At 40.5% G+C, this 18,987-nt stretch overlaps 1 protein-coding gene across 1 annotated transcript in view; it reads left to right on the forward strand.

The window, feature by feature from the left end:
* The first annotated feature begins 1,335 nt into the window (after positions 1–1,335).
* Positions 1,336–18,987, forward strand: part of LOC108239791 (vang-like protein 1) — a 20,312-nt gene continuing 2,660 nt past the window's right edge. Inside the window, exons 1-8 of the mRNA XM_017422733.3 lie at positions 1,336–1,482; positions 6,935–7,196; positions 8,125–8,296; positions 13,626–14,054; positions 14,837–15,012; positions 15,893–16,026; positions 17,414–17,564; positions 18,252–18,486. Of these exons, the coding sequence (XP_017278222.1) occupies positions 7,135–7,196; positions 8,125–8,296; positions 13,626–14,054; positions 14,837–15,012; positions 15,893–16,026; positions 17,414–17,564; positions 18,252–18,486 (1,359 nt within the window). The 5' untranslated portion in view covers positions 1,336–1,482; positions 6,935–7,134. The remainder of the gene's footprint in view (positions 1,483–6,934; positions 7,197–8,124; positions 8,297–13,625; positions 14,055–14,836; positions 15,013–15,892; positions 16,027–17,413; positions 17,565–18,251; positions 18,487–18,987) is intronic.

Below are 18,987 nucleotides of genomic sequence, written 5' to 3' on the forward strand. Positions count from 1 at the left end.
CTGTTTGTTATGTCAGTTTAAATCTGACTGGACTGATGAGCTATTTCTCCAAAGTGAGGTAGTTAAAGGAGCTATCCACAACAGGTAAGATGTTAATTGTTCACATCAGTCCACAGAACCTCTCTTCAAAAGATCTGAACTGTCACTTTAAAGTCACAATAATATTTTATGGACAGTTTTAAGGTTCACTTTGCAGATATCAAAGCAACATGTAACAAAAATTCTCTTTAATTTTTCTGAATAGCTTGTGAGTCTTTAAAGTTGAACATTTCAGACATTTTGTTTATTCAGATGAGAACCTATGTAATCAAATAAACCTTTAATATCTGAGGCTGTAAAATTCTGTGACCGGTGTTCGTTTATCTGACATGTTCATGATCTTTTCCTCTCCTTCTGCCTGCATTTCCACTGTCTTCTCTTTATGTGACTCTCTGGTGTAATGTAACCCAGGGGGCTTCAGGTATTGTTCCTGTCCATTCCAGCAGCAACAGTGACGGCCTTTTGTCTGCAAACTGCAGCGTATGTATGCACCACACACTGGTTTACACAGCATGTACAGTCTGTGGATGTGGGGAGGACAGGGCTCAGTGTTGGGCAAGACTTAAAGAAAAATAGGGCAATGAACTTAATAAAGCTTATAGAGAGATGGTGTTAAATATGTTTATTTATTTATGTGTTTAGCTGATTTATTTTAATTTTCGTCAATTAAAATGGCCACAAAAAAAGGGTTTTTACTGAGTGAGTCTGGTGTTTTTGGAAGGAGCAACATTGCCCTCTGGTGGTGTTAAGTAAAATTACAAGATATTTAATTTTCATGTCTGTTGTTTTATCAAAACACAGAATCACTCTGACAATTGTCGTGTACATGACTTTTATTTTAAGAATCTTTAAATCCCAAATGACTTTATACTCTTTTTAGGTTATTTGAAATACACATATTTTCTGATTATCGTGGTCACAAGTCCCGTTTTTGTTCCTGCCTATTTTTTTTATTATTCCTTCACCTTACAGGTAAGACTATTTAAAAAACAATTTTAGATGGTACTCAGTACTCCCAGCGTTTTGTTTTGAAACCCTTTAATTTTGATTAAGACGGGCCCTTGGCGAAGCCCAAGTTTATAAATTCGGCCCGTTTGTAAACACCCCCCCGCATTACAGCTGCAACATTATGTTCAGTAAACATAAAAGTAATTTAACAAAACAAGTTGAATTTGCTTTTGAAGCTTTTGGTGTGAGAAACACACATTTACTGTGAGTCATGGATTCAGCTCACACATGAGTAAGAGACGAGGGCGCCCTCTGGTGGCTGACAGTAAAACAGCAGCCAGGCTGCGGAGCACTGGGCTTCATCCATCCTGCCTCTCCGCTCCTGAACCACAATGGACGGACTCGAATGAGGGACGGAGCTGCCTCTCGGCTCGAGCAAGAAACACTGACAACCAGGCGTCTTTTCAAGGAACATGAGACACCTCTGAGTCAAAGGTGGGTGCATTTATCTCTGTCGCCAGCTTGTGTTTTAGGACACCGGGACCGGGTGGAGGCTGTCTTTGGCTAAAAAAAAAAAAAAAAATTTGTCATGACTTGAGGAGACGGAGGCAAACCCGGAACGCAGAATCATCCTTTAAAAAAAAAAATTATTTATTAAATAAATATATAAGCCTGAGAAACACGACCTCTTAGGAATTACTGGGGAAGTTCACCGCCACTGTGGCGTCGTGGATAATAAAAATGATTTTTCTTTCAGTCAGTGTTTTATATTTGCATTAATTTTTAGCAGTAACCTTTTGTCTTTTCACCTTCCCACCTCCTAAACGGGAACAAATACGCACAGTCGACAACGGAATGGGCTCATTGTGCACCATTTATGACCGGTGTGGAGTGAGGGCGAGACAGATCCGTAACATCCTCCGGCTCAGATCAAATAAAGGCTGTTTTGGAGCCTCGGTAGGGATCAGCAGCAGCTGTCTGCAGGGCTGCACAGCTGGATGAGGTATTACTGTGACTAAAATGTGCCTCCTCCGCCTCTGATGCTGCACACAGAGGCTGTGCAGTCCATTACTTCTTATTGAGCGCCGCTGATAGATTTCCGTGCTGAGAGGGGAGTCAGGACACTGGGAAACTCTTGATAAGATGAGTCATCTCGTGGAAGATATCAGTTCATGCCAGGAGGGATCAAAAAGAAAGCAGTGTGGGAGTCCGCTTGCCATTGTTCTCTTTAAAACTGGGCTTTCTGACTGGCTGGACAAGATGTAAGAAGTGTAACAAGAAGTGGCCCTGCCTTTAGGCTAAAGAGGAAAGTTTGGATGGTGTAATGCATGCTACTTTACAGTATGCGGACATGTAAAGGCACTTAGAGTTGGACTGTTCAGAGTTATCTCCTCTACAACCCTCCCACTTATACCTCCCCTCCTTTTCTGCTGTACTTTTATTTAGTTCCACATGAACGGATCAGAGGAGGTTGAAGTTTGCATTCCAGAGACCTGTGTCAGGTCTTAACTTTCTCCCTTTCTTTTCTCTCTCTCTCCCTCTCTCTCTGTGTGAGGGTGTGAATTAACAAAGTGGGATAAGAGTCAGTCAGAGGCCAAGGGCTTGTTCCTTGCACAAATGTTTCTGGACAGAGAGTGGAAGAAGTATAGACAGAAAAAAAAACAGCACTTGCTAAATCGAAACAGCTTAGTACGTGTGATTTAAATGCAGTGGTATTCTAATCTGCTAATGTGGTAATGAGCAGCTGTTTCTCTGGGTTATCTGAAGTCCACAGAGATTAGAGACTGTATTCACAATAAATAACACTGACACACATGCACTGTCAGCATTGCAAAAAGATATTAACAAGTGTGCATGTTACTTCTTGCTCATATTCATTCATTTATACTAGTTGTCACAAAGCTAAAGTAAAATCAAATAGGTAGTTTGGATTCGGAAATGTGTCGTTTATATTTGCTTTGTAGAAAAAGTAGCAGCAGCCATTAGGGGGATGCTTCAGATCTTTTGAAATGGGATTCTGAGGAAAATTTATGAACAATAAACATCTCATCTGTTGTAGATAGCTCTTTAGACAGCGTAAATTTGGAGAGAGTTTTATTCTGAACGACAGCTGAGACCATCTTATATTTCCAAAATATCATAGTGGTTCATGCAAATATCATCTTATGAGCTTTAACGCTGCTGTCGGTCCTCATTTACTGGGTATATTAACAGGAATGTTAATGATATTCCTGTTGGAAGTTCCCCAGACTTCTCCAGACTCACTAACAATCATATAAGTCTGTGTAAATAACTGTTTAATGTGAGTCTGACGACAGTGTATAAGACTGTTTGCATGAACCTCCGAGAAACCTTTAAAATTAGAGTTGTTTTAAAATGGCAACAATCCACTTTGGTCGTGGCTGCATTTGAGCTAGCCGTTAGCTCGTCGATCTGGGCAAAATCAAACTCATATTTCTCCAAATTGAGGTCATTCAAGGAGCTCTCTACAACAGGTAAACATATAGTTGTTCATAACCTTTCTACGAAACCCAACTTCACACAATCTGATTGAGGCCTTTCTTTATGATTTTAGGTTACATTAGGCTTGATTGAAGCTGTAGTATAGAGTAGTTCTAGATTAGAGTTGTATGTTTTTCTCCCTGCTCTGATACCATGAAACAGAGCGCCGCTGCATCGGGCAGATTATGGCGTAATACCACCAGAGCAGGGCGAAGCCAGGAAGGTAGGCACAATGGCTAATGGGTGTGGGGTGGGGGCACGGATGCCATGGTAACCAGGCTTCAGGATGTGCTTTAGCTGAGCTGTGAGACTGATATGCGCCAAGACCACATTAGGTGCTGTGATGAAATATCAGCTTCTTTTATCTGTGCTCATCAATGCTCAAATGCACGTCCGGTAACAACAGTTTCACCTAAAGATTACAGCTCTGCTGTTGAACTAGCACACCTTTTTTTTGTTGTTGTTGCAGGACTGAAGTTGTCTTTTTGGTTCATTTGGAATAATAAGTCGAAAATGAGCCTGCCGCACCAAATCTGCGTGCACCTTTCGGCCTGCACGCGTGTGGTTCTACTAGCTGCTGCTGTGCACCAGGCTCTGTCCGCTAGACAAACACATTAATGAATGTTTGTTTTACATTAGTGTCACTTTCTGCCCCCGTGGGTCGCTCGGGGCACCCGTGCAGAATGATGCGCAGCGATGCAACTGCACCTCACTAAGGAGAATATATCTCCTACACACAATGCAGTCATAGATCACTGGTTTAACGTATGAGGAAGACTTGGAGTAAACAAGCAGACACACATGCATCTTTATGCTTTATTTTTTTACATGCCTTATAGTTATTCTTGGATTGTAATTGATAGTTTTTCTTTGCCTGTGGCGGCGATTTTCCACATGGCCTGGTTCACATGCCTCCTCCTCATCTTGTGCATGAGCGGCTCTTCAGTAGTATCCTCCTGGCCCACATCCTGACGGCCATGAGCTCACAGATCAGCGCACGAGGAGGCGGCGGGGGGTAACAGCCTTCGTTCAAATTTTCAGGCTTATTCATTTAACCATATGGGTTCTAGATGGGATGAAAGACCATTGTTTGCTGTTTGGGTCCTCTCGCTCAGCCACCCCCCCACCTTAATTCTCTCCTGCACGCGCGCACACACACACAAGTGTATCACATAAATTTTCTCTCGGCAGGGGTGATTGATTGTTGCCCCTAAATGGGGCCTTCTGCCCCAAGTGTTGCCGGGGCAACAGCGAACGCTCCAGATGTGTGCTGGAGATGCGATGCATTGTAAAAGATGGGATGCTGCCCCATCATTTGGCTCTATGATTGACATGTTGAACCACATTATTTATTAAAGTTATGTGCAGCTCTGCCTCATATGCGCCTGCTTTCTGTAGCACAAGTAAGGACAAAACAAATAATGCACTTCACAGCAAACCATTTAGGGTGAATCATATGCATTGCAGGGCAATTTCTATTGATAATTTTATAAAATCAAGAGTGTTTTTCATGATAGGTTGTTGAGGAGAACAAAAAGCTTAGATTAACACATGCCAGACATGACATTCCCAGCCAAACACGCTGTATGTGCTAATTTGGAGTTTGCATGCATCATTGGCCGGCGAGACAACAAATAGCCTGCAAATGATGGGCAGAATAATTCCAGTTAATAAAATGAGCTGATGCTGGGGACGGTCATTGGCATCCGGTTGTCAGGACAACCGCTGGGAGACAGGCAGGTCTAAATGAACGGTCATGGACGGTGAAGCACCGAGGCAGCCTCCTGGATGTATCACACAGCATTCATTAAAGCCCAGGCGTGTGCAGCAGATGCAGTCCCACGTCTAATTGACATGATGGAGAAGTGGTCGTAAATCCTTTCCAGAAATATGTGCATAAATATTTTATTTAGCACATAATAGCTTAGATTTTATTTGGCCAGAAGGATCAAGGATTGGTGTTTTTGTTTTTTTTGTTTTTTTGGATTATTTAGAAATATTCTTTATTCTTTATCTTTTTTATCAGTCAGGAGGGATTTGCCAGACAAATTACACACTGTATGTTTTATCAGCTAATAGAGATGCTTTTTGAATCAATATTTTTGTCAGTTCAATCCTTAAAGCCTACAATGAATAGTTAAATAAAGACCTGCAGAATAATTTCCTAGATTTCTATCCCTGCTTGTGTGAAAAGATGCTTATCAAAAATAATTAAAATTTATCTTTGCAAGAAAAAAACTAAGGAAATCTAATTAAATCAAAATAAAACAAAATTCAATTCATTTTAGTTACAGCAATGGCTACTTATTAATGTAGATGATGTGGTTTTAAATATTACCTTTAAATATTGTTTCCTTAACTATTATTGGCATCACTTAATGCCAGATGCACTGAATGTGCAAAAATAATAAGTTTTCCTTCAAAAACTCACCAAATTTTACAATATAAGTCTTATTTCTGTTTCATTTGCCGATGCACTAAACAGCATTTAAGCAATTTGAAATAAAACAAGGTGAGAGCAATAATTAAGGAGCCATAAAACAATTTAACTGTAAAAACTGTGACTTTGTCTTGGACCATGTTTTAAAGTTAGGTGTATTTTTTACTGTTTCCTAACAAATATTTTATCAAAAGTTATTCTAAGCTGAATTAAAAAAACAACAACATTTAAACATGTTTATTATACAATATGATATAATATCATACAATATAGTATCATACAATACAGTACAATACATTTTAATAAAAGTTTATAAATAGATTATTCATAAGTTTGTAAACACTTTATAGAGCAATTATAAAATACTAAAGCATTCTCACTATTTGGGAAGCTCTAGTTTTGTAATTTTGTAAATGAAGGTTTTGGGTTGGTTTGTTTTTTAACTAAATAACTTAAAATAAACTCTCTACAAATTCTCATAGTGCTCACATGCAGGTAACTTACTGACAAATGTTTCATATTTAAGATCTAAATCATGAACAGTGCAGGTAAACCGTTCAGATAAGAAAGAAATGAGCCATTATTTCTCTTTTCTATCTAATGTACTGTAAGTTATTATTGATTGTTTATTAAGTGTTCACAGCCTTATTAATAACTTCTTTATTAGTCATTCCCCTATTATAAAGTGGCACCATTTATTGTCCCCTTGGGAAATTTGTTTTAGACTTTGTGCTGTACCAATAACTACTTTTACAAATAACCCATAAACATAAAGCAGTTACACAATGCAAACATAATCAGATTAGACCCTGGTTATTATGACTCAAAATCACATCCTGTAATCAGGAGACAGGAGAAGCACAATGCTGGACAGGAATAACAGAAACACACAATATGCTGTACATGTCAGCACAGTAATAAGAATCTGAGCAGAAATGTCTTCTCTTCATCTGTTAAACGTCACTGTGGTTCCGCCCCTCAGACTGCTCTCCGTTTGTCTCTCAGGTTCATGTGGTATTCCAAGCAGCTGTCTGGGATAGCTGTCAGTCACTGTGGATTCCTGAGGTCTGTCGCCATAGCAACCCCTTCTTCCTCCTGAGCCACGCTGCCAACTTCCTCCCTCTGCCACGCGACGAGCCCCTCCTCATCATCTTCACCCCCCACCCCCCCACCCGCCCAAATCACCAAATCTGAGCTCGGTTGGAATGGACACGGAGTCGACCCACTCTGGCTACTCCAGTCGCTCTGGGAGATCAAACCGACATGGGTATGTTTCCTGTCTCCATCTGACTGGCAGCTTCTCCTCTGCCTTTTTTATTTCTATTTTTTACCATAAATAATGTCAAATTTGTTAAGTAACAGTGCCAAATATCACAGCTCTTGCCATGCTATTTTTAATCATTTGGGGGGTGGGGGGTATCTTTAAGTGAATGTTCGTTGTGGCCAAATGAATGAGATGAGAGAGTAAAAGAGAGACAGCTCAGGAGATTGAGATGGGCAGAGATTGTGGATTAGGGTCGTCACAGCTGAGCGCTTCTAACCTATTTTATGGATCCACTCAGCCGACGTTAGAAATGACAGATTCGTTTTATCCTCGACCTGATCATCGCGAGGCCTGGGATTGTCTCCTGTGTCCATTTCTCAGATCATTTTTGCAGCTGTTGTTTGTATTGTTGAAAAATCTCGACATTGGTTTCGTTTCTGTTTTGGTTTTTTTGTTTGTTTTTAATTCATGAAATTATCTGTAAGATGGCAGGAAATAATAACCACTACCAGCACAAGATCTTCAGATTAAGGTGACATCTTTCAATATCTTGATTTCTTTTTTTAAATATGTTAAAATCCTCAAATATTTAATTACATAACATTCACTGTTGTAGGGTCCTTTAATATTCATGTTTTCCTAAAATCAAGTATTTGGTTTTTATTTTTTGGTTTCAACAAAAAAACATGGAGTCCCAACCTGATACAAACAAACAAAAAAAAAACAAACAGAATGTAGCAAAAAAAAAAATTGTCTCTGAGAAAAGATTGAAATGGGTCACATGGTCGTACACTTGCATAGTTTGTTTAATTGTAAAAATCATGTCCAGAATATCTAACAGTGTTCCTATATTTTAATGTACATTTTGTCATTTTTAATTGTATGCTAGTATTCCTCATTGCATGTGTTTGTTTGTTTCCTTGTTATCCAGAGATCGAAGCCGCGAACGACACAAAGCCAGCAGCAGCAAAGACAGCAGTCGCTCTGAGAGATCCGTGGTCATCAACCCCCCCGACACGCCGTCCCAGGACTCCCCAGTTCACAACGACGAGCCGCTGCCTGGAGAACCCACACCAGCAGCAGATCCCGGAGAAGAGGCTCAGGTATTTAATAATATTATTACACATTGGTTAAAGACCGGAGCAGCCTGAAACTTTAAACTAACAAAGCTTGGGTGCTATGGAAACACGGGGGATATTTTTGTACGATCTGAAATTGTCCCTGCAGTAATCACATTAGTTTCGAATAAATCCGGTAATCCTTGTATGAACTTTGTCACCTGACCTTATAAACTCCTGCTCGCCCACAGCTGCCTCGTGAAAAAACAACGACGACACAAAATCAAATAAGTCAGGAGAAGATAAGTATCTGATGCTGCAGCTGAAATACACAGTAGATGTTTAATCAAGTCAGTGCTTCAGGTTTTCAAGGTGTGAAGAAATTGTTTCATAATCATCTTATTTCTGTCAGAGCTTTATAAGAGAAGTTTCTTTCCCCTTTGTTTGCTTTTTGTTGGTGTAGCATAGCACAAAACCCGGAAACAGTTCGCCTCGCTCGGCTCCCAGAAACCGACTTCCTTTGGCTTTATTATCACTGTGACATTGGCAGACAGTTTGTTGTTTTTACGTGTTAGTTTAAAGGTGTTTCCCCAAATTGGCTGACTGCTGTGCGCTGATGCTAAAGGAGCAGCAGAAAGAGGAAGAGAAGGGGGTGAATAGAAAAGAAGAGTCAGTCTTTTCTGTTCTAACTTCAAGGTATATGTCTGTATTGGGAACGTTGCCTGGGGCAGCCTTCATGGTGTCGCTGATGAAGCTGAAAAAGGTTTTTGAATGTTGAAAATGGTGAAAAGGTTGTTTATTTGTATTTCACAAGCAGCGTTCATATTGCATTTCCCAAGATAGAAAACCTTTTTGATTTTCCGTGTGGGAAACTGATGCCCACGTTTTCTGACATTTTCTGACTTATTTTGCCATCTCTCATCTGTTTCACCGCCTTCTGGCGGGAAAGTAGCATTCCGCACATTCCCCACTGGCATGTGATTGTCTGCTTGTGGCTTGTGATCCTTTGTCTGCAGCGTAAGATGATCTGCCGTTTACAGCATGTGCTCGCCACAAAAAATGCGCTGTGTCCGCTGTCATTGACTTCTCTGTCCCCCGTCACCCAAAGTCCACCGTTACTGGAGTCTGGAGCAGCTTACAGTGGCTGGCAGAGCTAATGTAACACAAACTGGTCTCCAGTGCAGAGAGACGTGCTCGGAGACTGAGATTAGCCCGAGTTTCCTGCCAAAAGCCACTTTGGGAAAAGTGATATGAATAATCCTGTGTGTTTACATGCATGACATAAGGATATGGTCTTAGAGTGGAGCTGGTGTGTGTGTGTGTGTGTGTGTGTGTGTGTGTGTGTGTGTGTNAAACTGAATGCAATGTTGTGTGCTTTGCAGCTTAATTGGTGTTCATATTAGACAGCCTAATTCCCTATTAGTATTACCTGTCTGATGCAAACTGTGTGTGTGTGTGTGTGTGTGTGTGTGTGTGTGTGTGTGTGTGTGTGTGTGTGTGTGTGTGTGTGTGTGTGTGTGTGTGTGTGTGAGAGTCATAGAGAGTCTGTTACTGAGACTGTCCATGCTGCTTTGTGAGAGACTTTGTGCCAGAAGGGAGCAGCTTCAGTTTTCACAGTGTTAGCTCAAGCAACACCAAACCATATGTTACTCGTGTTTAAACACTTAACTAGCCAGTGCGTATTTTGGGGTTAAAAAAGATGCTAAAACAACATCCAAACCGTCCGCAGACATCTAGGCTATGATTTGGTGTCAAAGTGAAAGTTTTCCAGACGTGTAATCTAATTTTAGACTTTGAGTAGACAGATTAAATTTACTATGGTCCACAAGAAAAATGAGTTATGAGAATTATTTGTATACCATACCGACCAATTCTCAGTGTTTAAAAAATAAAGTCAATTTTGTTCTTTGTGATGTCTTATTGTCTGCTCACAGTCTCCATAGTTTCATGTTTCAGTGGCATTAAATAAAATTAAATATTTTTTCAACTACCCTACCTACCGGTACAATATGAAAATATATTCTCAAATAACCACTATATCTCTATTTTCAACTCCCAGCCTAACAAGGTAATTGTGTTTTTGACACTGATGTTTGATGTCAAAACCACATTGCAGACTGAAACATGGGTGGAAACAAGGGGAGTGTGTTCTCTGTCATTTTAGCATGCTTTACAGACTTGGGTTGTGTGTTTTAAATATTTTCCATTGTTTGTGTGTTACATAAACATTATAAGGATCAAGCTGCTGGCTCTAAATTTATCTGCAGCTATTAAGAGCTAAACAAGAGCTACGACTGAATTGCCTCTATTGCTCAATAGGTGCTTGATTCTTTGAAGGAATACTTCACATCAATAGTTAGGGTTCGTCCAAACAGGAACTTTTTTATGAATATACAAAAGGTTTTTATGGTTCAACATTGCATCTACATGTAAACAATGTTTAAGAAGCTCCAAAACAGTTCATTTCAAAAACCAATTATCAGTGTAAACAAATTTTAAAACGCCCCATTGGCGTTTTTGTGTATACGGCCAAAACACAACCTTTTGATAATGATGATGTCATCAACCCACCTCTAATCTAACCTATGACCCGAGGGCGTCGTCGTCTTCTTCTTGCGTTTATGTTTCATACCCAGCATGTCAGCTTTATGTGCATGCTCCACACCTTGTTTCCTGTTTTTGGTGTGTTTATTTTGGCAGCATTACAGCGCCACACACAGGCCTGGCATAGCTACTACAGCATTTGGGTCATTTTTGGTGCTTTTGTGTCCATGAGAACATTTCAAGGAATGATGCCGTGTTTGCAATCAGTATTTTGAAAAATGACAAATAAAAATATCACTAGGCGGACAAGGCTTTAAACTCTATTTGTCCAAACTAAGGCTAAAAGAGCTATCTGCAACAGATATTACTTGTTCATAACCTTTCCTTCCACAAAGAACCCCATATTTCTCTGAATAGATGTACATATATTGTTATTTACATTTTTTTACATATGAGCAGCTTGTTATCTAATGTCAAAACACTCCCCCACAGTAAGAGAAAATTATAAATGTAAAGGAAGCCTTCCAGGAGTAATAAACAGTTCTGTCTCACAGTTCCTATAATTTATAGTAACTCCCACACACACTGGCACACACACTACTACACCAGCTCCAACACACACACAGATCGGCCTGTAAATATCAGTGAGGCTGAGCCATAGTATTTTGCTCTTGGCAGGGTATTTGCATTGAGCTGTGATTTGTTTAATGGTGAAACAGACCGAGTTGTAGCCCATATTCAGCCTCTGCCAGATCTGAGAAAACTGGCAACAATTACATTGTTCTGCGTTTTATTCTGTCTTCACCAGTTTCCATTTCTGTTAAGTTTGCTGTATTAAAAGAGCTTCTTTTTTTTTACTGATTAGGCCTTAAAATGAACCCACTCAGACTTTGTGTCTGGCTTTAACAGACTGATTGGTGAATTCCTCTTTTCCTTCAACACTAAATGAGCCATTAATACTGTTGTTTGCACAGAAATCTTGGCTCTGGGATGGTTTGGCAGAATTTTAAATTCATGCCTAATGCATGCTAAATTATCAGGTTTCGTGTGTTTAAGTTTGAAAAGACACTTCAAACAAAGCTGAAATTATCCTGGCAGCATAAAATATTAGCTTATTATCAATAGAAAAAAGTATCAAGAGACATTTAGGTAATTAAAAACAAAACTATTCCATATTTATGCTCAGATCACATTATATTGTTTTTTTGTTTTGTTTTCTTTTGATCTTACAATGAAGTGTGAAATGATGCCATTTATTTACTGGTCTTTTCATGAAATTGTGATCTTGTAAAAAAAGAAGAGGTAAGACCTGAAATTAAATGAGCAAATAAAGGGAGCTGATGTCGCATGTACCCAGCTGACCTCTGGTTTCATTTCTTTGACACATACAGGATAAAATCCTTCTGACCTCCACACCTCCTCAACCTCCCTTTTCTCTTCTCTTCTGCTGCCATATTGCACTTTAACCACAGCCTCCCCCCTCTCTGACTTTCCTTCCTCCTTTTTTTTTTAATGCTCATTTATCTTCTGGCTCCCGTTGGCATCCCCCTCCTCCAGCAAGGCTGAGTTAATTGGCTGTTAACTGCAATGGAGGCTAGGATCTGTGTGCATTTAGTATTTTCCTGCAGTGCTGACTTGAAATGTTATCTTCCCAAAATAACACCAAACCTCGCTACACCTGTACATGTTTATTTTAACATCTTAATAGCCAGGGATGGCCCAGTGTGTATTTCTGCACACGCAATCCAGACAAGTGAGCACTAATGTGATGGTCTGTTGTCTGGTTTTGCAGCAGCTTCACAGCAGGCTGGAGGCTCTAAGTGTTTCTGATGTTCTTAGGTGTATGTGTGTGGGCATATGCATGTGGGAAGACAAGGAAGGCATTTCTGCACAGCTTGTCATTTTTCCAGCCTCCATCCGTCTCTCTGCAGCTGCTCCAGAAGTGATTGGTTGTAGTTGGCGCAACGCATTGACACTCATGGGGACAATGAATGGCTAATTAGTTGTCTAACTTAATGACAGGCAAACAAAAAAAGACAAATGCCTACTCGGAGTAGACTTCTTATTAATTTATTCTGCCCGTACTTCTTTGTTGGAAATATTTATGCTCATAATGACTGTTTGGATGAAAAGCATTACGATAAATTATAACGATAGGCATGAAAGCTACAGCTTTTGTTCTTTTGATCCAATCTGTGAGTGTGTATGTGTGTGTGCTTCATGCTGCAGTGCACATCTTTCTCGCTGCTTGAGCCTTAGTACCCATCCACTGCTGTCATCCTGCATTACTTCAGGCTTACCGTAATGAGGCAAGACCAAAGAAAATCAGACATCTCAAAATAGGATGTGCCGAGTGCAGAGTGCATGAAATCTATTGTGGATTGATGGCTAAAAAGAGTGTAAGTAAATTAAAAGATGTTATTTTTCTCAGTTTCCAACAGACGTGTCTCATTTTGTCAGGAAACGGGTTTGGTCTTGTTTTAGCCTAATGGATATCCTCCACTTTCCTGATGCAACAGAAGCTTTTTACAGTTATTTAAATGTTTAAGAGTGCCACTTTCTAAAATTATAGGCAAGCAGTTGCATCATGGTCAGCCGCTTTCATCTTTTTTTTTCCTTTTTGGTGTAGCTGCTACCAATTTTACCTTTTCACAGAGCCAATTCAACCTTCTAGCAGCAGCTCACCTGGGTTCGAACCTGCATGTACTGCATTTAAGTCAGAGGTTGAAGGTTGAATTGGTTCATTAAGGACCAGCTGACATTCTGACATTTTTAAATGTAGAGCAATGGCTTGAATCTCCCTCTTTTTCTTTCTGTTTTCTCCTTTCAGGATGATAACTGGGGAGAAACCACCACAGCGGTGACAGGGACTTCAGAGCTCAGTATTTCCCAGGAGGAGGTGGTTGGCCTTGGGAAGGAGCTCCAGGATCGGACCCAGGGTTTCCGCCGCTACCTTCCCCTGGCTGTGGGTTCATGCGTGGGGCTGCTGGTTCTGGCCACCCCCCTGGTCTTCCTGCTTCTTCCAGCAGTGATGTGGCCCGACAGACTACAGGCTTGTGGCGCAGCCTGCGAGGGGCTCTTCCTCTCCATCTCCTTCAAGATCCTCATGCTCCTCGTTGCTATTTGGGCCTTGTTTCTGAGGCCGGGGCGGGCCTGCCTGCCTAGGGTGTGTGTGTATCGTGCCTTCCTCACCACGCTTACACTCCTGCTCACCATGTCTTACTGGCTTTTCTATGGGGTCAGGATCCTCGATGCACAGGTGGGTTTGTGAGAATGCCCTTGGAGAATTTGAATTATTTTGTTTATGGCTTTCATGATCAGCAAAGATAGATATTTTTTTTATTTTTCAAATGAAAAAAAATACAGAGAACAAATACAGCTGGTTTACATGAGAAACTCACACATATTTGTTTTTATCAGGAATTTTGAAGAAAGGTTGTTTTCTTTCACAACATACCTGGTTTTCCATGGCATGATGTTTGTATCTTAATCCATCTGTACTTTTTTCCTCTCAGTGATAATTTCATTGAATAAAGTTTAAATCAAATTAAATAACACAGCCCAACCAAGAAACAGCTGTAGTTTTTTTATGTCAAAGTAATATTCTTTGCTGCATACTTTAACACATTATCTGTTTTCTTTTTTTCAAATTAAAAGCTAATATTCTTATTTTCCTTAGGCAACAAAAGTAAGAAATACTCTTTTAAGTATATTTAATTGCTTATGCCAGTTTACAGCAAGTTTTGAGACACAGAATATTTATCTAATTCAACTTGTGCCCAGGTTCTAAAACAGATCCATTCCTTGCTTTTAGTTTTTTTTTTAATTTTCTGGCTGCAGAAATTCAAAGTAGTGATGTTACATTCTTTATTCAGCATCAAAATTGTAGTCCACAAAACAGTAACTGACTTTGTGTTGAATGTGTTCATACACAGATATATCATAATAAAAACATCACCTACTTAATGTTAAATAAATCCGTTTTTAGGCAGCAAAATGACACATCCCAAATGTTTGGGACTTTTTGTGTGGTGTAACCAGGACGAGGATTACCACGGTATCGTCCAGTTTGCTGTGTCCCTGGTGGACTCCCAGCTGTTTGTTCACTACCTGGCGGTGGTGCTGCTGGAGCTGCGCCACCTGCGGCCCTGCTACAGCGTGTGTGTGATCCGCTCCACGGACGGAGAGACGCGTCACTACAACGTAGGACAGCTCAGGTGCGCGAGCAGAAATGCTGAAATCCTTCCCACACTAAAGTAGAACCCCTCAGCAATCTCGCATGTGAATTTGACCTTTTTGCTACACACTGAACACACACACAGGCTTTCTGCCATAGTCTCCTCGCTGAAGTACGTGTGTAATTGGAGGCTCATGTCCACAGGGAAGATTGGCACAGGCAGTAATCGAGTTACTCAGGAGTCTCCTCAGTCTGGAAGATATTCTGAGAGTTTGGGGGAGGGATGAGAAAGTGCTGGACATGGTGCTCGTTTTGTGAATGTCTTGCTTTGTCTCCTTTTTGGCATTAATACAATATGACCAGAAGATTGGCATTTATGTAAGATTTGTGTGATATAAACTTGAAGGGTCATAGAAGAAACGGTACACAGGAAATGAGAAACAAACTCAAGTAAAACACTTCATTCAAAACTTCCGACAACTAATTGAGTTTCCACGTTTGATCTCTTGAAGTAAAACTGCAGTTATTTAAAAAATCAAGGGTTAGGGGGTTTCAAAGAGAATTTGTGAGCCCATTATCTGTGGTTTTCAGTTCAAGGTTACCCCCACTGTTGGCCTAATGCAGCCAAGTATCCAACAGTACCAGGGTGCAGGTGACGGAAATGACCAGTCTTTGACAAGGATGAAGAATGTGTGAGGAAAAAAATAGATAATCTGACTAGCTTAGGTCATGAATAATGGTTAAAAAAAAGAAAGTAATAAATCACTTTCAATTTAATTAGAGTACCAAGACATATCCTCTTAAAAAATAAAAATAAAAAAGCAACTGATTCAAAGAGCTACTGTTGGTGATTATTATTAACTCTTATCCTGTATAAATCAGCTGTAATGTAAACTCTACTAATCTTTTCTGTCTTGCAGCATTCAAAGGGCTGCTTTGTCCATTTTGGAGTATTACTACAGAGACTTTCCACTTCACAACCCGGCCCTTCTGTCCGCCTCCAAACACAGAGCTGCCAAACACCTGGCTGGGTTAAAGGTCTACAACGTAGACGGTTAGTCACCTTAGACACACACACGTAATTTTCTGCTATGCTATAAAAGTCTTCCACTTATGTACCTCTTGCTCTTACCTGTGGTTTATTGTTTTTACAAAGAAGCAAAGTCAGAACATACTGTACATCTGGAGAAAAGCTTAGCACCTGACGTGACTTATTTCACAGTGTGGCTCATTGTTGTCACACATTGAAGCCTTCACTTCCAGTGCAAAGATTTTATTGCATCTCCTATTAAGCACACTCCAACTGCAGCGCCATAATGCACTTTATACGTTGCCTCCCTGCGCCCAGATGCACATAATCTGTAATGCCACATATTGTTCTCTTTCCTGCGGACAAAAGGATCTTCTGCTCACCATCCATTAATCCCCCGTCGGCTCCAGAACGCTGTGGCTTTCTGGATTTGTTGCAGGGTTATAGTATGGGATGTGGTGCCCTAATAGCACATTCCATGCAGCCCATCCCTGTTCCCCATCACGGTGCAACAGAAAGGCCTCCAGGGGCCCGCAGAATTTCAAGCCTTAAATAATTCATCGGCGTAACACTCATTTCTCACATTCTCCCACATCTCTCCTTCCAGCCGCTCAGCCTGTCTCCAGCTCCTCCTGTTCAGTCTTTTTTTTTCCCCCCTTCCTTCCTTGCCAACCCCCACACACACGCCTCTTTTTTCCCCATTCATTCATCCGCAGTCACCGCTCTTATTATAGCGAGGATATGTAGGCCAGGAGGTAAAGAGGCGGGTATTTACTTGTTTATTCAATTGAAAATATTTACAAAGCTTCATGCCACAAACATCTAGGATGTTTTATATCCATCTTTCATCACTGCATTTAGTCTCAGCTTCTCACCTGCATAGAAAGACACATAAATACACCTAAATGCAGATCAGATTATTAATAATTTATATCCTTACCTGACCTGAAGCATTAAGTCTGTTACCTCACCCTAACGCTACGGATCCTCATACATATGTAGCAACTCCCCACATTATAAGTCTGGAGAGCAAGCTCCATTAGTTTTACAATCTTTTTTTCTCATAAACTCATGCATCGAACATGGTTTTTGGCCTTTGATGTGGAAAAAGATTAGTTCAAGCCACACCCAGGAAAAAGGTTTCTGGTGAAGAAATGTAGGCTAAATACCCCAGATAAGTAACAATGATTAACAGGCATAGTCAAGATGAACATATTGTGGCCCAGATAGGTTCATTCTCGCTTGTTTTACATTTCCAGCGATAAGATCTGAGTTCTCCTCAGATGTGAGTTTTCACCACCGTGCTCATTCATCACTGGTGGTGGTGGTGGCGGTGGGGCTGCAGGGTCAGGGGCTGCTTTCCTTCTGCGTAGACTGATCTAATCAGTTTGTCCTCGTCCTCCTTTTGCAGCCCCGGGGAGCACAGCGGCAGCTCAGCCCAGTGATGGAAATCAGTCGCGGTCTATGGCTCCACCTGCCGCCAAACGCAAAGACAACGCGCACAACGAGCTGTACTACGAAGAGGCCGACTATGAGAGGAGAGTTCGCAAACGCAGAGCAAGGTGAGTGAAAACACCTGCATGTTATAACCTGCACTCACAGGGATACATGAGGGAGATACGGAGGAGGAGGCACATTCATTTAAATTTTACACATGCACCTTATGTAAATTTAATGACTATTTTACATGCAGCTATGATCTAAATTAGTAACTTTCATGTAAAAGTTGTTATGCCAGAGAGGCCTACTTATATTTTTTGCTCCAGTTTGACCTGACTAGTCATTTGAAACAAAACATTTTCTAAACTGGATTCCTCGTTATCATCTAACTCAGCTCCACCACATCCTACAGTTCCAAATAAGCTCTTGGATATTGGCCATGTAGCAACACAGAGAAAATTGCAAATCCAGTGTTTCACAAATCCTTTAAGGTCATGACTCTTTTACTCCCAAGTTACTACGGTTTACTCCGTTGGGATGAATCTAAGTCCTTAACTGATGAGGCCACAGCATCACTAACTATATTTTCAGAAGAAAATTACTACTAAAACAGTGCTTATTATGTTATGTTGAAATTAATTGTTGGCAGTATCAAAGATTCTGCTTATTGAGAAAGATGCTACACAATATCTAAGAGACTGAACTGCATTTCCTGCATGAGTGATTCTTGACCCTCAGATTTATATAAAAACAGGTGCATCAGGTTGGAAACCAACTGCTGTTTGTTTACGTGTGTGTGTGTGTGTCAGGCTGGTGGTGGCGGTGGAGGAGGCCTTCACACACGTGCGGCGCATGAAGAAAGAGGATGAGAACGCGACACCGTCTGATATCATGGATGTTCGCGAGGCCGCTCTGGCCATATTTCCCTCCATGGCTCGAGCCCTGCAGAAATACCTCCGCACCACCAGGAGGCAGCACTGCCACAGCATGGAGAGCATCCAGAAGCACCTCGCCTTTTGTCTTGTTAATAACATGAGCCCTAAGGTCAGTGTAACTCATTGGTTTTTATAGCGACCAGTTTATTTTACAAAGTACGGTTGGTTAGGCTGCTTAGACTGTTTTTTTGTTTGTTTGTTTTTGTGATAAGGTCTTTATTGATAGAGGAATTGGAGACATAGGTATTAAAATGACGTATAGACTTGAAATAAAAGATGTACCAAAGACTAATCAACTAGAAAACCATGCATGATATTCGACTTAACCATCAAGTACGGGGCGCCGTTTGTAAAGGAGCTTGTGCTAAAAATTCATGCCTCAATTTTGTCACATTTAGCTTCTGCTAAAAATTCATGTCTAAATTTTGTCACATTTAGCTTCAAACACTGTTTAAAAATGTAGTGTTGATTTTCTGATGTCACTTTTTACAAAATTTAGCGCCGTTTGTAAAGGAGCTTGTGCTAAAAATTCATGCCTAAATTTTGTCACATTTAGCTTCAAACACTGTTTAAAAATGTAGTGTTGATTTTCTGATGTCACTTTTTACAA

This window comes from Kryptolebias marmoratus, linkage group LG6 (assembly GCF_001649575.2).
Source record: "Kryptolebias marmoratus isolate JLee-2015 linkage group LG6, ASM164957v2, whole genome shotgun sequence".
Taxonomy (NCBI): Eukaryota; Metazoa; Chordata; class Actinopteri; order Cyprinodontiformes; family Rivulidae; genus Kryptolebias; species Kryptolebias marmoratus.